General features: G+C 35.9%; 1 protein-coding gene across 2 annotated transcripts in view; it reads left to right on the top strand.

Moving 5' to 3' along the window:
* Positions 1–21768, top strand: part of LARS1 (leucyl-tRNA synthetase 1) — a 132996-nt gene that overhangs the window by 68232 nt on the left and 42996 nt on the right. For both annotated transcript variants that reach the window (XM_077137316.1, XM_077137315.1), the window contains exons 6-14: positions 5298–5459; positions 6024–6136; positions 11024–11087; positions 13110–13177; positions 13287–13512; positions 18240–18327; positions 18411–18487; positions 20091–20144; positions 20961–21101. In XM_077137316.1, the coding sequence (XP_076993431.1) occupies positions 5298–5459; positions 6024–6136; positions 11024–11087; positions 13110–13177; positions 13287–13512; positions 18240–18327; positions 18411–18487; positions 20091–20144; positions 20961–21101 (993 nt within the window). The remainder of the gene's footprint in view (positions 1–5297; positions 5460–6023; positions 6137–11023; positions 11088–13109; positions 13178–13286; positions 13513–18239; positions 18328–18410; positions 18488–20090; positions 20145–20960; positions 21102–21768) is intronic.

Here is a 21768-nt window from a genome sequence, read left to right as displayed (position 1 = left end):
GATTTCCAAATATTTTCTCCCAGTGAGTTGGCTCCCTCTTCACCTTTTTGACAGTCTTTTGAGGTGCAGAAGCATTTGATTTTGAGGAGTTCCCATTATCTGTTTTTTCTTTTGTTTCTTGTGCTTTGGGTGTAAAGTTTAGGAAGCTACCTCCTGTTACTAGGTCTTGAAGATATTTCCCTACATTTTCTTCTAGAAGTTTTATGGTGCTAGTTCTTATATTTAGGTGTTTGATCCACTTTGAGTTAATTTATGTGTAGTGTGTAAACTAGGGGTCTTCTTTCATTGCCTTGACTATTGATATCCAGTTCTTTCATGCGCAATTATTGACAAGACTATTTTGCCCCAGTTCAGAGGATTTGGGGGCCTTGTCAAAAATCAGTTGACCATAGATTTGATGGTCTGTTTCTTCACTCTTGATTCGATTCCATTGGTCAATACTTCTGTCTTTGTGCCAGTACCATGCTGTTTTGACCACTGTGGTTTAATAATAGGTTTTAAAGTCAGGGAGTATTAATCTTCCCACTTCATTCTTCTTTTTTAGGATGCTTTTAGCTATTTGGGGTCTCTTTTCCTTCCAGATGAATTTGGTAGTTAACTTTTCTAAATCTTCAAAGTAGGTTGTTGAAATTTTGATTTATACTGCGTTGAATCTGTAGATCAATTTGGGGAGAACTGACATCTTAACTGTATTTAGCCATTCTATCCATGAACAGGGAGTGTCTTTCCACCTACTTAGATCTCTGATTTCTTTTAGCAATGTTATGTAGTTTTCTGTGTACAAGTCCTTTACTTCCCTAGTTAAGTTCATTCCTAAGCACTTGATTCTTTTAGTTGCTATTTTGAATTGATTTTTTTCCTTAACTGACTCCTCAGCTAGGGCATTGCTTGCGTATAGAAATGCTTCAGATTTTTGCCCATTAATTTTATATCCCACCACCTTGCTGAATTTATTTATTAGCTCAAGTAGCTTTGCTGTAGATTTCTCAGGATCTTCCAAGTATAGTATCATTATCATGTGCAAATAATGACAGTTATACTTCTTCCTTTGCAATTAGTATGACTTTTATTTCTTTGTCCTGCCTGATTGCTATAGCTAGAACTTCTAGGACAATGTTGAATAATAGTGGTGACGGTGGGCATCCTTGTCTTGTTGAACACTTTCAGCCACTCTCCATTGAGTACGATGCTGGCTATTGGTTTTTCATTATTCCCTTTATCATATTGAGATAGTAACCTTTGATTCCTAACTTTTAGAGTGCTTTTATCAGAAAAGGATGCTGAATTTTGTCAAATGCTTTTTCAGCATCAATTGAGATGATTATATGATTTTTCCCTTTTGATCTGTTAGTATGCTGTATTATGTTAATTGATTTTCTTGAGTTGAACCATCCTGCATTCCTGGTATAAACCCCACTTAGTCATGCTGTATAATTCTTTTAATGTGTTGTTGGGTTCGATTTGCTAATATTTTATTGAGAATTTTTGCACCTGTTCATTAGGGAGATTGGCTTGTAGTTTTCCTTTCTTATAGCATCTTTATCCAGTTTAGGTGTTAAAATAATATTAGCTTCATAACATGAGGTAGGTAGAGTTCCTTTTTTCTCAATTTTTTGGAAAAGTTGAGTAGGATTGGTGTTAGTTCTTTCTGGAATGTTTGATAAAATTCCACCATGAAGCCATCTGGCCCTGGGCTTTTTTTGTAGGAAGATTTCTGATGACTGATTGAATCTCTTTACTTGTGATTGGTTTGTTGAGATCTATTTTTCGTGAGTCAGTGTAGCTTGTTTGTGTGTCTCCAGGACTTTGTCCCCATTTCATGTAAGGTGTATAGTTTGTTGGCATAGAGTTGCTCATAGTATCCTCTTATGATTTCTTTTATTTCTTCAGGGTCTGTGGTAATGCATCCCTTCTCAATTCTGATTTTGTTTATTTGCATCTTTTTTTTTTTTTGTCAGTCTTGCTAGTGGCCCATGAATTTTATTGATTTTCTCAATGACCCAACTTTTGTTTTTATTGATTCTGTTCTTCTGTTCTCCCATTCATTTATCTCTGTTTTAATCTTTGTTATTTCTCTTCTATTTGTGTTAGGATTAGTTTGCTGTTCTTTCTCAAGTTCCTCCAGTTGTGCTGTTAAGTCCTTGATTTTTGCTCTTTCCTGTTTTTTAATACAAGCATTTAGGGAAATAAATTTCCCTATCAGTATAGCCTTTGCCACATCCCATAAGTTCTGATAGGTTGTATTCTCATTTTCATTCATCTCCAGATAGCTACTGATTTCTCCAGCAATTTCTTCTTTGACCCACTGTTGTTTAAGAGTATGTTATTTAATTTCCATATAGTTGTGAATGTTTTCATTCTTTGATGGTTATTGAGATATAGCTTCATCCCATTATGATCAGAGAAAGTGCTGTGAATAATTTCATTACTTTTATATTTAGAAAGACCTGTTTTGTGTCCCAGCATATCATCTATCCTGGAGAATGTTCCATAAGCACTAGAGAAGAAAGTATAACCTTGTGCTTTGGGGTGCAATGACCTATATATGTTTTTTAGGTTAATTCATTTATCAAGTATTTAACTTCTCTATTTCCTTGTTGATCTTCTGTCTTGTTATTCTATCTTTAGACTAGAGTGATATATTGATGTTTCCTACTCTTATTGTTGAAATATCTATCACTCCTTTCAGTTTTGCCAGTATCTGTCTCATGTACTTCGGAGCTCCTTGATTGGGAGCATAAACATTTATGATTGTTATATCTTCTTGAGACTTGACCCTTTAATTAGTATATAGTGTCCTTCATTGTCTCTTATGATGTCTTTACATTTAAAGTCTATTTTGTCCCCTTTAGTATAGATACTCCTGCTTTCTTTTGGTTACAACTTGCTTGGGAAATCTTTTTCCATCCTTTTATTTTTAATCTATTTGTATCCTTGTGTCTAAGATGAGTCTCTTGTAAGCACCATTTAGCTGGATTATGTTTCTTAATCCATTCTGCCAATCTGTATCTTTTAATTGGTAAGTTTAGTCCATTAATATTCAGTTATTACTGAAAAGGCATTTCTTGATTCCACCGTCTTATCTTTTTTACTTGTCAGATCTATATATTCTTTTCGCTCTTTCTCTGTATTCTTTAAATTACCCTTAATGGTACTCTTTATTTCTCTACCCTCCTCCAGACCTCCCTCTACTGTCTTTTTTTTTAATTTCAGTCGCCAGAACTCCTTTTAGTATTTCTTGTAGGGCTGGTCTCTTGTTGACAAATTCTTCCAGGACTTCTTTGTCTGTGAAAACTTTAATCTCTCCCTCAATTTTGAAGGCCAGTTTGGCCAGTTACATATTTCTTGGGTGTAAATCTTTTTTTTCCGTATCTTGAATATATCATACCACTGCCTTCTCACCTGCAGGGTGCTAGTTGAGTAGTCTGAATTCAGTCTTATTTGATTTCCCTTTTATGTAGTAGATTGTTTTTCTCTTTCTGCTTTCAGGATTTTCTGCTCCCTTCAACATTTGACAGACTGATTAGTATATGCCTTGGGAAACACCTATTTGAATTTATTGTTTGGCGTTTTTTTGGCATCTTTGACTTGTATATTTATGTCCTTTATGAAGGTTGGAAAGTTTTCCCCCATTATATCCTTAACTACTCTTCCTAGCCCTTTAGTCCTCTCTTCTCCTTCTGGGATGCCAATGATTCTTATATCTGCATTTTATTGCTTTGTTTTGTCTGTCATTTCCCTGGGTTCCCATTTAGTTTTTTCCATCTTTTTTGCCATTTGGTGTTTTGAGTCTTTGATGTCAATTATTCTGTCCTCTGTATCACTTATTCTTTCTTCTGTCTTCAATCTGGTGTTTCTGCCTCTAGTATATTTTTTATTTGGTGAATAATCTTTAACTTCTGTGATTTCTGCTATTTTTCTATTTATTTTTTCAAATTCCTCTTTGTGCTCTTCTACTGTCTTCTTGATCTCCTTTTTGTCATTTGCTGTCCCACTTATTTTATTAAGTAGAGGTGTATGAACATCTTTGATTAGTTGTGCCAAAGTCTGTGTCTCGTCTGGTGTTTTAATTTGGTCATTAGGCAGGGCTGCATCTGTCTGCATTGTGATATGCGCAGTGATCTTCTGCTGTCTTTGTGACATGTAAATATGATTTACTTTGGGAATTGATTTCTTTCAGTAGTCTTAAGTTCTTGTGTGTGCGGGATAGTTGTATAGCAGGGCGCAGGGTACCTGGTAGAGCATTCAGTATGGTGATTTGCTTCAGGGTAGGCATGGGTGTAGGTTGGGGATATTGCACTGATGCTTGTGAACGTGGGCACCCAGTGGCCAGGGAGGATGTAGCTGTGTGGGTGCACAGGTCGGGTGGGGTAACCCTGGTGTGCACTGTTCTAAGGCCGGGGCCCTTTGTACACGTGCGTTTAGCTGTGGCAGTAGGTCGGTGTTGCACCTTCGTGAATTAGAGACAGAGGTGACCCGGCTGCACAAGTAGCACTTTCTCAGGGCTGGGAAGTGAAGGTGAGGGCTGTGTTCTAGGACTGCTATAAAGTGCAGTTTCCAGAGCTGAATGACATTATTGGGGGTCCATGACATGCATTTGCCTGGGAGTGCCATGAAAGGATGTGCTAAGCTCAGGGAGGGTGGGATGAGGCTGTGTGACTGGGGGGTGGGGATAGCCTAGGAATGGAGGTTAGTGCCTGCAACCTTTATGCGCTGGCAACAGCCTGCAGAGAACAGGGAGGGGGAGGTAGTGCTCAGGAGGGGTGCAGGAGAGGTGTGTTCGGCTGCACTTGGTATGGGGGTGGGGGGCAGGTACATGAACTGGGGGCTGGTGGGGTGGGGGCGCCTGGAGAACAGGGATTGGAAGTGGGTGACAGGGTTCAGGTGCAAGGGGTGTGGGCTGAGTCACCGTTCACAGCGCTGCACTGGTGAGGGTAACACGGCCAAGGTATGTGGCCTGGCTTACTTCCTAGTACCATGTTCCTGTCCATGTACTCCCCGGGCTCTGTGCATCCATGCCAGAGCCCAAGCTTTCTGCCTCTCAGTTCCTCGGCCTCTGCAAACAGGGCTGCTGCATGTGGTGCAGAAGGCTCTCCCAGGTCAGCTGAGCGCCTGAGTTGCTGCCTCAGTTGCCCTCCTGTCCCTTCTCTAACTTTTCCATGGAGCAGGGCTAATCTCGAGCTACTCTAGTTGCCTATCTTCCTGGAGGGCTGAATATAGGTACCTTTAATGAGATGTTTTGAAAGAAATAGTTGGTTGTTTTGTGATGGCATTTTGTTTTTGCTGGTTGTTTTCAGAGTAAAGCTACTGCTAAAGCTGGATCTTCTAAATATCAGTGGAGTATTATGAAATCCCTTGGTCTGTCTGATGAAGAAATAGTAAAATTTTCTGAGGCAGAACATTGGCTTGATTATTTTCCACCACTAGCTATTCAAGATCTGAAGAGAATGGGTTTGAAGGTATGCCCCATCATCCTCATAATGTAAAATATAAAGAAAACATTTATATTTGTGTGATTATTTGGTATTTGGACTAATTCTTAATCTAGAATAACATATTCACTTGTATTTTACTAGCAAATGGGTAATGTTGTTGTAGAATTAGAGCCTAGTAGGCCTCGGTGTAAACAATAATATACTTTAATATTTGTTGTATGGATATACATATTAATATACTAGCAATTAGAAGAAAGGAATTCTATTAAAAGAAAAGTAAGAAAACAAAATTTAACTTGAACATTTAGGAATAAAAAAAGGTGTAATTTTTAAATTGCAACTCCTTACATGCTTGTTAATACATAAATATATGTGTTTAAAGAAACATTTATTGACATAAATTAATAATTACAGTATATATTTAATAAGTGGAACTGGAAATATTTAGTTTTTATTTTAATAGTTGATACATTTCTAAATTGGAAAATGAAAACTAGAAGAGTGAATGGAATAATTGATTAAAAGGAAATCTTATTTATACACACTGTGTATTTTTTAAAAATTGTCTTTTGCTTTCTTTTTCTGTAGGTAGACTGGCGCCGTTCTTTTATCACCACCGATGTTAATCCTTACTATGATTCATTTGTCAGGTGGCAGTTTTTAACATTAAGAGAAAGAAACAAAATTAAATTTGGGAAGCGGTGAGTTTGCTGTCCTTCATTATTTAAAGCTAAAATGAGATAATTTCTTCTTCATAATTCATTGCCTACCTTTTCCCATTATCCTTTCTCTTTTTATGATTTTTTCCTTTTGCTCTTTTGTATCCTTTGCTTCCCTCTTTCTCTTGCAGTGTCTTCGTTTCTCTGGGCCGTTTAGTGTTTATGACAAATAAAACTCGGCATAATGGGAGCATTGACTTTTATGATCTTACTAAAGATTCCATTTAATATTTCCAGCTAAGCAGCAGAATAGTTATATTATTTGCTTTTTTTTTTTTTTCCTGAAAATGCATATTTTATTCCATGGAATTTTATTCAGATTTCTCATATATGAACTATTAAGACCAAGACTGACTTATCAAATGAATTATTTTATGGAACAATTTATAGAACTTCTTGAGAAGTTAGAAAATTCCTCTAGTTACTCCTTTGGGGCCAAGGTGCTATTGTGGAGAGTTCTTTGATAACTTAAAAAAAAAGCCCAACTTCTTTTTGTTTTTTTGCCTTACTTTTTTTTTTTTTTTTAATTAATGGAAAAAAAGAAATTAACCCAACATTTAGAAATCATACCATTCTACATATGCAATCAGTAATTCTTAACATCATCACATACATGCATGATCATCGTTTCTTAGTACATTTGCATCGGTTTAGAAGAACTAGCAACACAACCGAAAAAGATATAGAATGTTAATATAGAGAAAAAAATAAAAGTAATAATAATAAAAACAAAACAAAACAAAAACCTATAGCTCGGATGCAGCTTCATTCAGTGTTTTAACATGATTACTTTATAATTAGGTATTATTGTGCTGTCCATTTTTGAGTTTTTGTATCTAGTCCTGTTGCACAGTCTGTATCCCATCAGCTCCAATTACCCATTATCTTACCCTGTTTCTAACTCCTGCTGGACTCTGTTGCCATGACATATTCCGAGTTTATTCTCGAATGTCAGTTTACATCATTGGGACCATACAGTATTTGTCTTTTAGTTTTTGGCTAGACTCACTCAGCATAATGTTCTCTAGGTCCATCCATGTTATTACATGCTTCATAATTTTATCCTGTCTTAAAGCTGCATAATATTCCATCGTATGTATATACCACAGTTTGTTTAGCCACTCGTCTGTTGATGGACATTTTGGCTGTTTCCATCTCTTTGCAATTGTAAATAACGCTGCTATAAACATTGGTGTGCAAATGTCCCTTTGAGTTTTTGCCCTTAATTCCTTTGAGTAGATTCCCAGCAATGGTATTGCTGGGTCGTATGGCAATTCTATATTCAGCTTTTTGAGGAACCGCCAAACTGCCTTCCACAGTGGTTGCACCCTTTGACATTCCCACCAACAGTGGATAAGTGTGCCTCTTTCACCGCATCCTCTCCAGCACTTGTCATTTTCTGTTTTGTTGATAATGGCCATTCTGGTGGGTGTGAGATGATATCTCATTGTGGTTTTGATTTGCATTTCTCTAATGGCCAGGGACATTGAGCATCTCTTCATGTGCCTTTTGGCCATTTGTATTTCCTCTTCTGGTAGATGTCTATTCAAGTCTTTTTCCCATTTTGTAATTGGGTTGGCTGTCTTTTTGTTGTTGAGTTGAACAATCTCTTTATAAATTCTGGATACTAGACCTTTATCTGATATGTCATTTCCAAATATTGTCTCCCATTGTGTAGGCTGTCTTTCTACATTCTTGATGAAGTTCTTTGATGCACAAAAGTGTTTAATTTTGAGGAGTTCCCATTTATTTATTTCCTTCTTCAGTGCTCTTGCTTTAGGTTTAAGGTCCATAAAACTGCCTCCAATTGTAAGATTCATAAGATATCTCCCTACATTTACCTCTAACTGTTTTATGGTCTTAGACCTAATGTTTAGATCTTTGATCCATTTTGAGTTAACTTTTGTGTAGGGTGTGAGATATGGGTCTTCTTTCATTCTTTTGCATATGGATATCCAGTTCTCTAGGCACCATTTATTGAAGAGACTGTTCTGTCCCAGGTGAGTTGGCTTGACTGCCTTATCAAAGATCAAATGTCCATAGATGAGAGGGTCTATATCTGAGCACTCTATTCGATTCCATTGTTCGATATATCTATCTTTATGCCAATACCATGCTGTTTTGACCACTGTGGCTTCATAATATGCCTTAAAGTCAGGCAGTGCAAGACCTCCAGCTTCGTTTTTTTTCCTCAAGATGTTTATAGCAATTCGGGGCACCCTGCCCTTCCAGATAAATTTGCTTATTGGTTTTTCTATTTCTGAAAAATAAGTTGTTGGGATTTTGATTGGTATTGCATTGAATCTGTAAATCAATTTAGGTAGGAGTGACATCTTAACTATATTTAGTCTTCCAATCCATGAACACGGTATTCCCTTCCATGTATTTAGGTCTTCTGTGATTTCTTGTAGCAGTTTTTTGTAGTTTTCTTTATATAGGTTTTTTGTCTCTTTAGTTAAATTTATTCCTAGGTATTTTATTCTTTTAGTTGCAATTGTAAATGGGATTCGTTTCTTGATTTCCCCCTCTGCTTGTTCATTGCTAGTGTATAGAAATGCTACAGATTTTTGAATGTTAATCTTGTAACCTGCTACTTTGCTGTACTCATTTATTAGCTCTAGTAGTTTTGTTGTGGATTTTTCGGGTTTTCGACGTATAGTATCATATCGTCTGCAAACAGTGATAGTTTTACTTCTTCCTTTCCAATTTTGATGCCTTGTATTTCTTTTTCTTGTCTAATTGCTCTGGCTAGAACCTCCAACACAATGTTGAATAATAGTGGTGATAGTGGACATCCTTGTCTTGTTCCTGATCTTAGGGGGAAAGTTTTCAATTTTTCCCCATTGAGGATGATATTAGCTGTGGGTTTTTCATATATTCCCTCTATCATTTTAAGGAGGTTCCCTTGTATTCCTATCCTTTGAAGTGTTTTCAACAGGAAAGGATGTTGAATCTTGTCAAATGCCTTCTCTGCATCAATTGAGATGATCATGTGATTTTTCTGCTTTGATTTGTTGATATGGTGTATTACATGAATTGATTTTCTTATGTTGAACCATCCTTGCATACCTGGGATGAATCCTACTTGGTCATGATGTATAATTCTTTTAATGTGTTGTTGGATACGATTTGCTATTTTATTGAGGATTTTTGCATCTATATTCATTAGAGAGATTGGCCTGTAGTTTTCTTTTTTTGTAATATCTTTGCCTGGTTTTGGTATGAGGGTGATGTTGGCTTCATAGAATGAATTAGGTAGTTTTCCCTCCGCTTCGATTTTTTTGAAGAGTTTGAGGAGAGTTGGTACTAATTCTTTCTGGAATGTTTGATAGAATTCAGATGTGAAGCCGTCTGGTCCTGGACTTTTCTTTTTAGGAAGCTTTTGGATGACTAATTCTATTTCTTTACTTGTGATTGGTTTGTTGAGGTCATCTGTTTCTTCTTGAGTCAAAGTTGGTTGTTCATGTCTTTCCAGGAACCCGTCCATTTCATCTAAATTGTTGTATTTATTAGCGTAAAGTTGTTCATAGTATCCTGTTATTACCTCCTTTATTTCTGTGAGGTCAGTAGTTATGTCTCCTCTTCCATTTCTGATCTTATTTATTTGCATCCTCTCTCTTCTTCTTTTTGTCAATCTTGCTAAGGGCCCATCAATCTTATTGATTTTCTCATAGAACCAACTTCTGGCCTTATTGATTTTCTCTATTGTTTTCATGTTTTCAATTTCATTTATTTCTGCTCTAATCTTTGTTATTTCTTTCCTTTTGCTTGCTTTGGGATTAGTTTGCTGTTCTTTCTGCAGTTCTTCCAAGTGGACAGTTAATTCCTGCATTTTTGCCTTTTCTTCTTTTCTGATGTAGGCATTTAGGGCAATAAATTTCCCTCTTAGCACTGCCTTTGCTGCGTCCCATAAGTTTTGAAATGTTGTGTTTTCATTTTCATTCGCCTTGAGGTATTTGCTAATTTCTCTAGCAATTTCTTCTTTGACCCAGTCGTTGTTTAAGAGTGTGTTGTTGAGCCTCCACGTATTTGTGAATTTTCTGGCACTCCGCCTATTATTGATTTCCAACTTCATTCCTTTATGATCCGAGAAAGTGTTGTGTATGATTTCAATCTTTTTAAATTTGTTAAGACTTGCTTTGTGACCCAGCATATGGTCTCTCTTTGAGAATGATCCATTAGCACTTGAGAAAAAGGTGTATCCTGCTGATGTGGGATGTAATGTCCTATAAATGTCTGTTAAGTCTAGCTCATTTATAGTAATATTCAGATTCTCTATTTCTTTATTGATCCTCTGTCTAGATGTTCTGTCCATTGATGAGAGTGGTGAATTGAAGTCTCCAAGTATTATGGTATATGTGTCTATTTCCCTTTTCAGTGTTTGCAGTGTATTCCTCACGTATTTTGGGGCATTCTGGTTCAGTGCGCAAATATTTATGATTGTTATGTCTTCTTGTTTAATTGTTCCTTTTATTAGTATATAGTATCCTTTCTTTGTCTCTTATTATTTGCTTTTTAGCTTACTTTTGTTCTATATATTTTGAGATTATCTCTTGATTTTGTGGGTTAAATAAAACCTATTTGCATTTCATAAGTACATTTATAATTTATAATGTTTTATTTCATACCACAAAGCCAAGATCAGTTCATTTTTTTCAATGGTATTACCTTTGATGAAGGAAGAAAGATTTCATTGAATAACTAGGTTGACTATACAACTGCCTGTTAAACATAAATAACAGATGTAGACATATGTTCAGAAGATTTAATTAGAAGAAATTCTTGTAAGATGTTGGGAGTAACATTTGGAAATATGTTAGAATAAAACTTGAATATTAAAATAGCATTTGCCACGTATTTATTTTTTAGGTATACCATTTATTCTCCCAAAGATGGACAACCTTGTATGGATCACGACAGGCAAACTGGAGAGGTAATTATTTGTGACATAGAGTAGCTATTATAATAATCCTTAATGTGACAACAGAGTTTAAGAAGTAGGTAAGATACTGAGGGTAATTCCATTCCAGTGCTGAGGTATATGGTCATGATACTCTGGTGGGTGTGAAGAGGAAGGCAGAATATCGTTACAGGTATCTCTATCTTCCCTAGGACCTTGGTGTACTGCAAGAGTGGTCCAAGGATTCAGCTGCATCAGCATCCCTAGGGAGCTTTTGCTCTCGGAAAGCAAAATATTGAACTCTCCTCCAAACTGCTGAATCAAAAGCTCTGGGGTGGGGCTCAGGAATCTCTTTTAACAGGCTTTCAATGTGATCTGTGTGCATGTTAAAGCTTGAGAAGCACTGTCTAGAGAATATATTGCTCTAAAAAGAGCATGGGAAGAAAGGTGAGATATGAGGCTAATTGATGTACACAGATTCTGTTTGTACTTGTGCTGATCATGTGTCTCCTTGCTTATTTGTAAAGTACTTCTCACCATGCATGATGCCAGTTTACCCTACATTCCTATAGGACACATCAGTAACTTCATTCCCTGTAATATTTGAGTAAAGCAAGGGTGAGTGATTTGTCTAAAGTCCCGGCACAATAAATCATTGACAGTGCCAGGATCTGAGCTTGTGATCCCCTATGAGTGCAGGATCTGAATTCGTTGCCATCTTCGAACATATTTGTATTCTAGTGACTAAGTGTGGTTAACTTCTCAAAATCAGCCTTCAGTTCTGATGTAACGTATCTGATAGAAATGGGAGTTGGTTAACTTTTTGAAAGACATGAGAGATGTGAAAAGGCCCGTACCTACCCAGTGGTAGCAGTATCTTGAATTTCAAAATAGTACTTCCTAGTGTTTCAAAGCATTTTCCTGTCTATTATCTTACATATTCCTCAGTACAGTCCTCTGTGAGGTACAGCGTAGTTGTTTTACAGAAGAGGAAATGAAAGCTCAGAGAGATTTTGACTCCCTTGGGTCAAGCCATTAGTAAGGGACCAACCTAGGTATAGGACACACATCATCTGACTCCTCGTCCATTGTATGTCTATGATGACTGTTCCGTGGGACCTGTCCTGGGGACAGGGTTGGTTTTGATTGTATCTTCTAACTCTTGTTTTGGCAAATACCATTTTGGCTTATTACTCCAAGTTCCCCCTTATAATTTGGAATTCCATATGGTTATGGTCAGTAGACGGCTGGTAGTCTCTTCATTGAATGAAAAAAATCCATTTTTAAAATTTTAAAAAAATTTTTTAACTCTTTTTATTATATAGTATAACATATATACAAAGCAAAGAAATAAAAAAGCAATAGTTTTCAAAGCACTCTTCAACAAGTAGTTACAGGATGGATGCCACAGTTTGTCATGGACTACCATATGATCCTCTCAGATTTTTCCTTTTAGCTGCTCCAGAATATAGACAGCTAGAGGGCTTAAATATTTTTTTATCATCACAATCGACTTTTCCTTTTTTTTGTGAAAAATAACATACATACAAAAAAGCAATACATTTCAAAGCACAGCACCACAATTACTTGTAGAACATATTTTAGAGCTGGGCATGGGTTAGAATTTCACAATTTTAGGTTTCTACTTCTAACTGCTCTAAAATACTGGAGACTAAAAGAGATACCAATTTAATGATTCAGCATTCATATTCGTTTGTTAAATTCTATTTCTGTGTATAATTCTACCATCACCTTTGATCTTTCCATCCCTCTCTTTAGGGGTGTTTGGGCTATGGCAGTTCTAAATTTTTTATATGGGAAGGGTCTGTCATTAATATAGAGTAGGGAGATGGAACTATATGATGTTCTGGAGAGACTGGGCTAGGTTTCAGAATTTATTTGGACCAGGGACTCATCTGGAGGTTGTAGGTGAAAAAAATCATTTTAACAGTGTAAGAACTCATTTTAGATGTTTGAATTCTATCTCTCATGTAGATTAGTAGGTTTAATGCAAGATTTTTTTTTCTCAAATTTTTGTTTTGTTTATTTGTTTAGGGGGTTGGACCTCAGGAATATACTTTAATCAAATTGAAAGTGCTTGAGCCATACCCATCCAAATTAAGGTAGGTCTGCCAAAGAATTATTGCTTCTTCTTTTCTGAACTGTCAAATAGTTGTGGTAGTATCCACACCACACTTTTTTTTTTACGTAAATATATATATTTTTTCATAGTGGCCTGAAAGGGAAAAATATCTTCTTGGTAGCTGCTACTCTGAGACCTGAGACCATGTTTGGACAGACAAATTGTTGGGTTCGCCCCGATCTGAAGTATATTGGGTTTGAGACTATGAATGGTGATATATTCATATGCACCCAAAGAGCTGCCAGGAATATGTCATACCAGGGTTTTACCAAAGACAATGGAGTGGTACCTGTTGTTAAAGAATTAATGGGAGAGGTAAGTTGGGTAGCAGACTTTGTTTCAGTGCATAAATTTAAAGGAAAATTTTAACAGTGATGATTCAGAGGAGCACTATTAAATAAAGTATGCTAACCTTAAGTGTATATTTTAATGCGTTTATACTCATGATATACCCAAATCAAGTTATGAAACATTTCCAGGACTCTGGTAAGTGTTCTCATGTCCCTTTCCCAGTCTTCTGGGAATTCACTCTTCTCTTCCAAAGGTAACCATAACTGACATCAGTTACCAATAATTAGTTGCTGTTCTTGTGGTTCTTATGTAGGAATTATACAGTATACACTCTTCTATGTCTGGCTTCTTTGGCTGAACGTTATGTCTGTGAGTTTCATACATGTTGCATGTAGGAATAGTTTTTCTTTTTTATTGCTACATCATATTCATCATACAACTATATCACAAAAATAGCATTTTCGAATCTTACGTTTCAGTTCAGTAAGTATCTGGTTGAAAATACACATGGTCCTTCCAAGAGAATTAATAGTTGCAGTAGCTGTTATATTACTTTTTAAATTTAATTTTTAATTTTTTTTTAGAGAAGTTATAGGTTTACAGAAAAATCATACATAAAATCCAGAGTTCCCATATTCTACCCTATTATTAAAATAAAAAATGCTTCATAAATTTGCGTGTTATCGTGTGTGTTATAATCTTCCCTGTAAAATTGTCAGTAAAATTGTGTGTATGTTTGCAGAAATATTTCATGTTGTGCAAGCAAATACATGCACATATATCTCTGATTCGCACCCCCCATTTTTTGTACAAATGGTAATATACTTTATACACATTGCTCTCTGTAGTTTGCTTTTTTAAAAATGTTTTTATTGTGAAATATAGCATATATATAAAAAGTAAAAAATAAAAAAGCAGTAATTTTCAGAGTACATTTTAACAAGTAGCTATAGCATAGATTTTGAGTTGTGGTATGGATTACCATTCCACAACTTCAGTTTTACCTTCTGACAGCTCCAAAGCACTAAAAGCCAAAAGAAACATCAATATAGTGATTCAGTGGTCATACTTGTCTGTTAAATCCTATTTTCTCTGTTACAACTCCTCCTTCTCCTTTGATTCTGTGCCCAGTCTATAGGGGTTTGGGGGCTATGTGCAATATTTTTTTCATGTTGAAAAAGAGTATTGACAATATAGGACAGGGGAATAGAATTAGTTGATATTCTTAGAGAGGCTGGCCCCTCTAGGTTTCAAGACATATCTGACCTAGAATCCTTCTGGAGGTTATAGGTATCAGGAAGGTAAACTTAGTACATGAAACTTTTGTAGAGTCTTAGTTAGATCCTTAAGTGTTCTTTAGGGGTAACAGGAATGATGTTTGTTAGGGTTTGGCAAACCATGGCAATAAATAATATCTAGCTGAAGCTTGCAGAAGAATAGCCTCCAAAATAGCCTCTTGACCGCATTTGAACTCTCTTAACCCCGATACATTATTTTGTTAAATTTCTTTTCCTCTGTTTAGTCCGAAAGGTATTGTTGATCCCTCAGTGCAAGCGCCAGGTTTTAGACCTCAGATTCATGTACCCCATTGTCAGGGGGTCTTTCATCCTGAATCATGTCCTATGTAGCTGCGAGGGTAATAATTTTCCTTACAGAGTTGTGCTTAGAGGGAGAGAGGCCACATCTGAGCAGCAAAAGACATTTCCTGGAAACAACTCTTAGGCATAATTTTAAGTAGTTTTAACTTCTCCGCTACTTAAGTTTTGTAAGGGCAAGCCTCAAAATCAAGGGCTTGTCCTATTTTCTTGGAAGTCCCCAGTGGTTGAGAGTACCAGGCATTTCTCAGATGGAAAGATTTAATATTTCCGTATCTTTTTCTCTAGACCCTCAAGGGACTCTACCAATATTTATTAATCAGCCCACCAAAGTATGGGATATCTCCAAGTATTCCATTAATTTATACAGAATTACATGACCTCATTCCCATTCTGGGCTCCATGTGTTTGGGTTGTCTAAATGTATGCTCTAGTTTTCTTTTTTTTTTTTTTTTACATGGGCAGGCACCGGAATCAAACCTGTGTCTCCAGCATGGCAGGCAAGAACTCTGCCTGCTGAGCCACCATGGCCCGCCCTCCAGATTTCTTATAAGTATTTTCTAAAGGAAGCCATACCATATTTGTTCTTTTGTTTCTGGCTTATTTTCAAAATAGAATGTCCCCAAGGTTCATTCACTTCATTGCATGCTTCACAATTACATTCCTTTTTGTGGTTCCACAATATTCCATCACATGTATACATCACAGTTCACCATTCTGCTTCTCAGTCATTATACCCTTCAGACCTCTCCATCTATTGGGGATTATGGATAATGTCCAAGATAAACAATCCATGTCTTAAGGGTCCTCACTTAATTGTACAATCATCAGCTCTCTCAATTTTATACAGTTTTCAGTGGTCCAAAGAGACAAAAAAACAAAACAAAACAATAAAAACAGCCTCACCCAAATATCAGATCTAAACATTTCCCTATCCCTTTTCACTACCCACCCCCCACTCCCAGTTATTTACCCCTGATGTTGCCGTGGTACTGTTGAAGTCTTCCTGTTAATTATAGGCCATAGCACGCAATGTTAGTTTTACCCCTATTTCCCTCTATTTTTGACTCTTTGTGTAAGACCAAACCTTTGAAGGAGTTCGTGTAGAACTTATTTATAATTGTAGAGTTAATTGCTGGGATCCATGACTCTATATAATCTCTTTCAATCATACTCACTTTCAGAATGGTAATGTTCCTTCTTCTTTCCCACTAATGAACTACCGTCACTTCTATCCATTCCCTTACATTTACATTCATCCTTGTTGGGTAACCATTCATCCATCTCCAGTTTCTCTGTGTACCTCTTAAGCCACTAAGTTTCTCTTTATCAGAGTCATAGTAATGAAATAATAAAGTATCTGCCCTTCTGTTTCTTGCTTATTTCACTTAGCATTATGTCCTTAAGGTTCATCCATGCTGTCACATGCTTCAGGACCTCATTTTATCTTACTGCTGCATAATATTCCATTGTATGTAAATACCACAGTTTATTTATCCACTCATCTGTTGATGGGCACTGGATTGTTTCCATCTTTTGGCAATTATAAATAGTGTGCAAATGTCTGTTTTTGTCACTGCTCTCAGTTCTTCTGGATGTTTTCTTAGTATTGGTATTGCCGAGTCATAGGGCAACCCGATACTTAGTTTTCGGAGGAGCTGCCAAACTGTCTTCCACAGCGGCTATACCATTATACATTCCCATCAGCAGTGAATAAGTGTTCCAGTTTCTCCACATCCTCTCCCACATTTGTAGTTTTCTGTTTGTTTTTTAACAGCAGCCATTCTTATTAGGTATGAACCGAAATCTCATTGTAGTCTTGATTTGCATTGCCCTTATGCCTAAGGAAAGTGAGCATCTCTTCATGTGCTTTTCCGCCATTTTGTATTTATTCTTTGGAGAAATGTCTATTCACATGCTTTGCCCATTTTATAATTGGGTTGTTTGCACTTTTGTCATTGAGCTGTGTAATTTCTTTATATACACAGGACATCAAGCCTTTATCTGATCTGTGGTTTCCAAATATGTTCTCCCATTGAGTTGACTGCCTCTTCACCCTTTTAACTAAGTCCTTTGTGGTGCAGAAGCTTGGTTTTGAAGAGTTCCCATTTATCTATTTTTTTGTTGTTGCTTGTGCTTTAGATATGTTTAGGAAGCTACCTCCTATTATTAGGTCTTGAAGACATTTTCCTATATTTTCTTCTAGGAGTTTTATGGTACTGGTTCTTATATTTAGGTCTTTGATCCATTTTTGTATGGGGTGTAAGGTAGAGGTCCTCCTTCATTAGTTTGGCTATTGATCTCCAGCTCTTCCTTGCCCATTTATTTATTGTTAAAGATTTCTTATTGAGAAATCTTTACACAGAGACAGTCCATCCATAGTAAATAATCATTGGCTCACAATATCATCACATAGCTATGTATTCATCATCCTGATCATTTTAAGAATATTTGCATCACTCCAGAAAAAGAAAGAAAAAGAAAAAAAAACCTCATATATCCTATACCCCTTTCCCCTCCCTCTCACTGACCACTGATATTTCCATCTACCCAATTTATTTTACCCCTCCTCCTCCCTATTATTTATTTTTTATCCATATTTTTTTTTACTGGATAAAAGGACCATCAGACACAAGGTTTTCACAATAAAATTCAGTGGTATTATATTCAAAATATTATACTACCATTATAAGCAATCATTAACAAAGATTTCTTTTAATTCATAAGTTTTTTATTACTAGTTTCTGAGAGTGTAAAAAATTAATGTTTTAAATTTTAGCAGTTAAAATAGGTTCCTTTTATGGACTATAGTTAAGAGTGCAAGTATATTAATATTCTTTCATCAGTTACTGAAATTTGATGATCAGAGCTACCACATTAATGTCAAGTGTTAATAAAAGGGAAAATAACAGGGGAAATATAAAATAATAGGGGAAACAGTGTGTGCAGTTATAGGGAGCTCTATTTTCAGTGTTATTTTTTGGTAAATCTACAACTTCTCTAACAAAGTAGAAATAATTTAAAAAACAATCAGCATATATATTAATACAAAAAAGTATTATTTTATACAATATATTGATGCATGATAAAGACGATCTCTTTTGTGAAAAAAAAATAGGTTTCTTCACTTTGTATGTTGATCTTTTTCTTATGCAGGAAATGCTTGGTGCATTGCTTGCTGCACCTTTAACATCCTATAAAGTGATCTATGTTCTCCCAATGCTCACTATTAAGGAGGATAAAGGTAAAAGAGCTTAATTTTTTCTAGACTCATTTTGGTATTCACATTCTGGTTGTATTATTTAATTCCATGCTTTCTTTTCTAAGGTACTGGTGTGGTCACAAGTGTTCCTTCTGACTCTCCTGATGATAATGCTGCCCTCAGAGACTTGAAGAAAAAGCAAGTGAGTTTCTGAGTTTCATTCTTACTTCATCATCATCTCATTGGTTAGGTATCACTGAACTGCACCATAAGACTAGGCTAAAAAGCCATGCAATTATCATTAAACTACTATCTCCAACCTGTTTCTTGATGTTTTTATATTTCCCTGTGTTTTGAATTTTGAATATAATGCTTCATTAAACTTTTGTAAAAGTTTTCTGATAATCACATTTTCTTTGCAACCTAGAATATGAACCTTACTTTAAATGATTTGTGTTTGTGTGTGTGTGAATTTTTCCTTTGGTTTGTCCAGTTTCATCCTTTAAGCATCCACTGTAGCATAACATGTTGAGTTTTTGTTTTGTTTTTTATTTTTAAACTTTTTTTTATTGTGAAGTATTATATACAAAAAAGCAATAAATTTCCTAGTACATTTTAACAAGTAATTATAGAACAGATTTTAAAGTTTGGTATGGATTACAATTCCATAATTTTATTTCTAGCTGCTGTATGGTACCAGAGGCTAAAAGAAATGTCAGAACAGCAGAAATATCAATATAATTCAGCACTCATATTCATTTGTTAAATCCTGCCTTCTCCGTATAACTCCACCATCACCATCTTTCTCCCACTCTTTAGAGGGATTTGAGCTGTGCCTATTCTAACTCTTTCATGTTGGGAGGGACTGTCACTAATATGAGATGGGGGTTGGAACTAGTTGATGTTCTGGAAAGGCTGGCCTCTCTGTATTTCAGGACTTTTCTGGTTCAGGGACCCATCTGGAGATTGTAGGCTTTGGAGAGTTACCCTAGTGCATGGAACCTTTGTAGAATCTTATATAACGTCCTAGGTATTCTTTAGGATTGGCAGAAATAGTTTTAGTTGGAGTTTGGCAAGTTATAATAGGTAGAGTATCTAACTGAAGCTTGCATAGAAGTGACCTACAGAGTAGCCTCTCAACTCTATTTGAACTCTGTCAGCCACTGATACCTTATTTGTTACACTTCTTTTTACTCTTTGCTCAGGATGGCATTGATGATCCCAAGATGCCAGGGCCGGACTCATCCCTGGGAGTCATCACTCACGCAGACAGGGAGACTTTCAATCCTGGATATCATGTCCCACATAGTGGGGAGGGCAATGATTTCACTTGGAGATTTGGGCTTAGAGAGAGAAAGTCCACATTGAACAACAAAAGAGGTCCTCCCAAGGTGACTCTTAGGCATACCTTTAGGTAGGCTAAGCTTCTAAGCTACATATATAAGCTTCCATGTTGAGTTTTTAAAGGTCATAGATCCCTTTTTTTTTTTTTTTTTTTTTTTTTGCATGGGCAGGCACCAAGAATCAATGCCTGCTGAGCAACCGAGGCCTGCCCCATAGATCCTTTTTTGAGGTATTTAGTAAAGTTAAAAATTTGCTCTCTGTGCAGAGTGGGGACAAATAATAATTTTTAAAAAACTTGTATTTTGTGGCTGAGTGGCAGAATTCTCGCCTGCCATGCCAGAGACCCAGGTTCAATTCTCAGTGCCTGCCCTTGCAAAAAAAAAATTGACGTTTTGTTTTTCTCCATGATTATACCAATAAAGTGTTGCTTATTAATGTTAACTTGTATATATTTTTTGTAGGCCTTAAGAGCAAAATATGGAATTAGAGATGACATGGTCTTGCCATTTGAGCCGGTGAGTGCATAGACTCAGAATTCAGATCTGTGTCAGGGTTGATGTGTTTTCCTTGTAGCAAAATTACATAATTGGCGGAATATGAAACTAAGAAAGGGAGTTTGCTTAAGGGTTTACCTACTGTAATTTGATATCTGCTGTGGCAGAAAGGAGTAAGAGGGAAAACTAACAATAAGCATTTCTTAGCATTTGACATCTGCAATTCTGGAACAAACATACCACCTTTTAGTAACACCAATTTTGTAGTAGCTTATTTTGCTAGTATGGCCAATTTCCAAGCTTCTAAAGATAGCAGTTTGCCTTATTACTCATGAATGTTTATTTTCACCCCAGATATCTTCAACAAAATCCCATATGATGCCATATTTCTTATGTTTTTACATTAGTGCCTACAGAGAAAAAAAATAAAGTACAAGTAAATAACCTTCATGAAAAATCCAGAAGACTTCTTATAAACCAGAAACGAGACCACCCACAAAATTAGTTATCTGCATTTTTGTGCTAGTTTCAGCATTAATTATTTAAGCAATGTCATTCCACTGGAAGGTTGAGAGCTGGGACGACGGTTTGTGTGTGGTGGGGGAGAAGGAGGGCCACTGTGGGGGTGGTGCTGTGGTATGCACAGAGTACAGTGGTTACTGGAGAGGAGGAGTACAAACTCACATCTGAAAATTAGTCACTGTTTGATTACCTAATGTGTCATATTGCTATATCATAAATAAATTCTGACATGACTTCACTGGGCAGTAGAGACAAAAAGGACTATGTCCAAGAAGGCTGTTTTGGGGTTCATTCAGTGTGAACACGTTCCTGCAGGTACCAATAATTGAAATCCCAGGTTTTGGAAATCTTTCTGCTGTAACCATTTGTGATGAGTTGAAAATTCAGAGCCAGAATGACAGAGAAAAACTTGCAGAAGCAAAGGAGAAATTATATCTGAAAGGATTTTATGATGGTGTAAGTAGTAATTTTGATTGTTTTCATCTTGTTTACTCAATGTTTTGTGATGTTTTCTTCTTAGTGATATAGAAAAAATATATAGGAAAATTCAATATAGTTATAGCTATATACTATTTGAGATTAATGTGTACCTATATACTATTTGAGATTAATATGAGATTGTGTTCTTCTGTTTCCAAATTTCTATTTTCTAATCATATCTTATATCTAAAAGCATATTATAAAAATTACAATTCTTAGAATCTTTAACGAATGCATTTCTTGAGAAGGGCTTTAAAGTTAATTCACATTATTATATAATAAACTCCAAAGGTTTATTGTGTGGAGAATCCTTGATCCCTTTGCTCTTTTAATTAAGGGGTTCATGTTTCAGATAAGCAATTTCATTTAAGTCCATTAATTTACTTGTTAATGTCTACTAAATGTCAGGTGAGCAAAATAAACATATTCGGAACCTTTCTTTTCTGCTTAATTATATGTATGTTAATATGGCTTACATTTTCATAGAAGGAAGATTAGGCTAGAGAAAGTAAAAATCCAAACATGTTATTAGCAGCTTGAAGTTGAAATGAAGATTTTTAAGGACCTTTATGAGAATGTTCTTTATTTTTACCTTTACCCTTATTTTTCTGGATAACCAAAATTGGTTATATCTTTATTTTAA

This window comes from Tamandua tetradactyla, chromosome 20 (assembly GCF_023851605.1).
Source record: "Tamandua tetradactyla isolate mTamTet1 chromosome 20, mTamTet1.pri, whole genome shotgun sequence".
NCBI lineage: Eukaryota > Metazoa > Chordata > Mammalia > Pilosa > Myrmecophagidae > Tamandua > Tamandua tetradactyla.
This window is presented reverse-complemented; position numbering and strand designations above follow the sequence as displayed.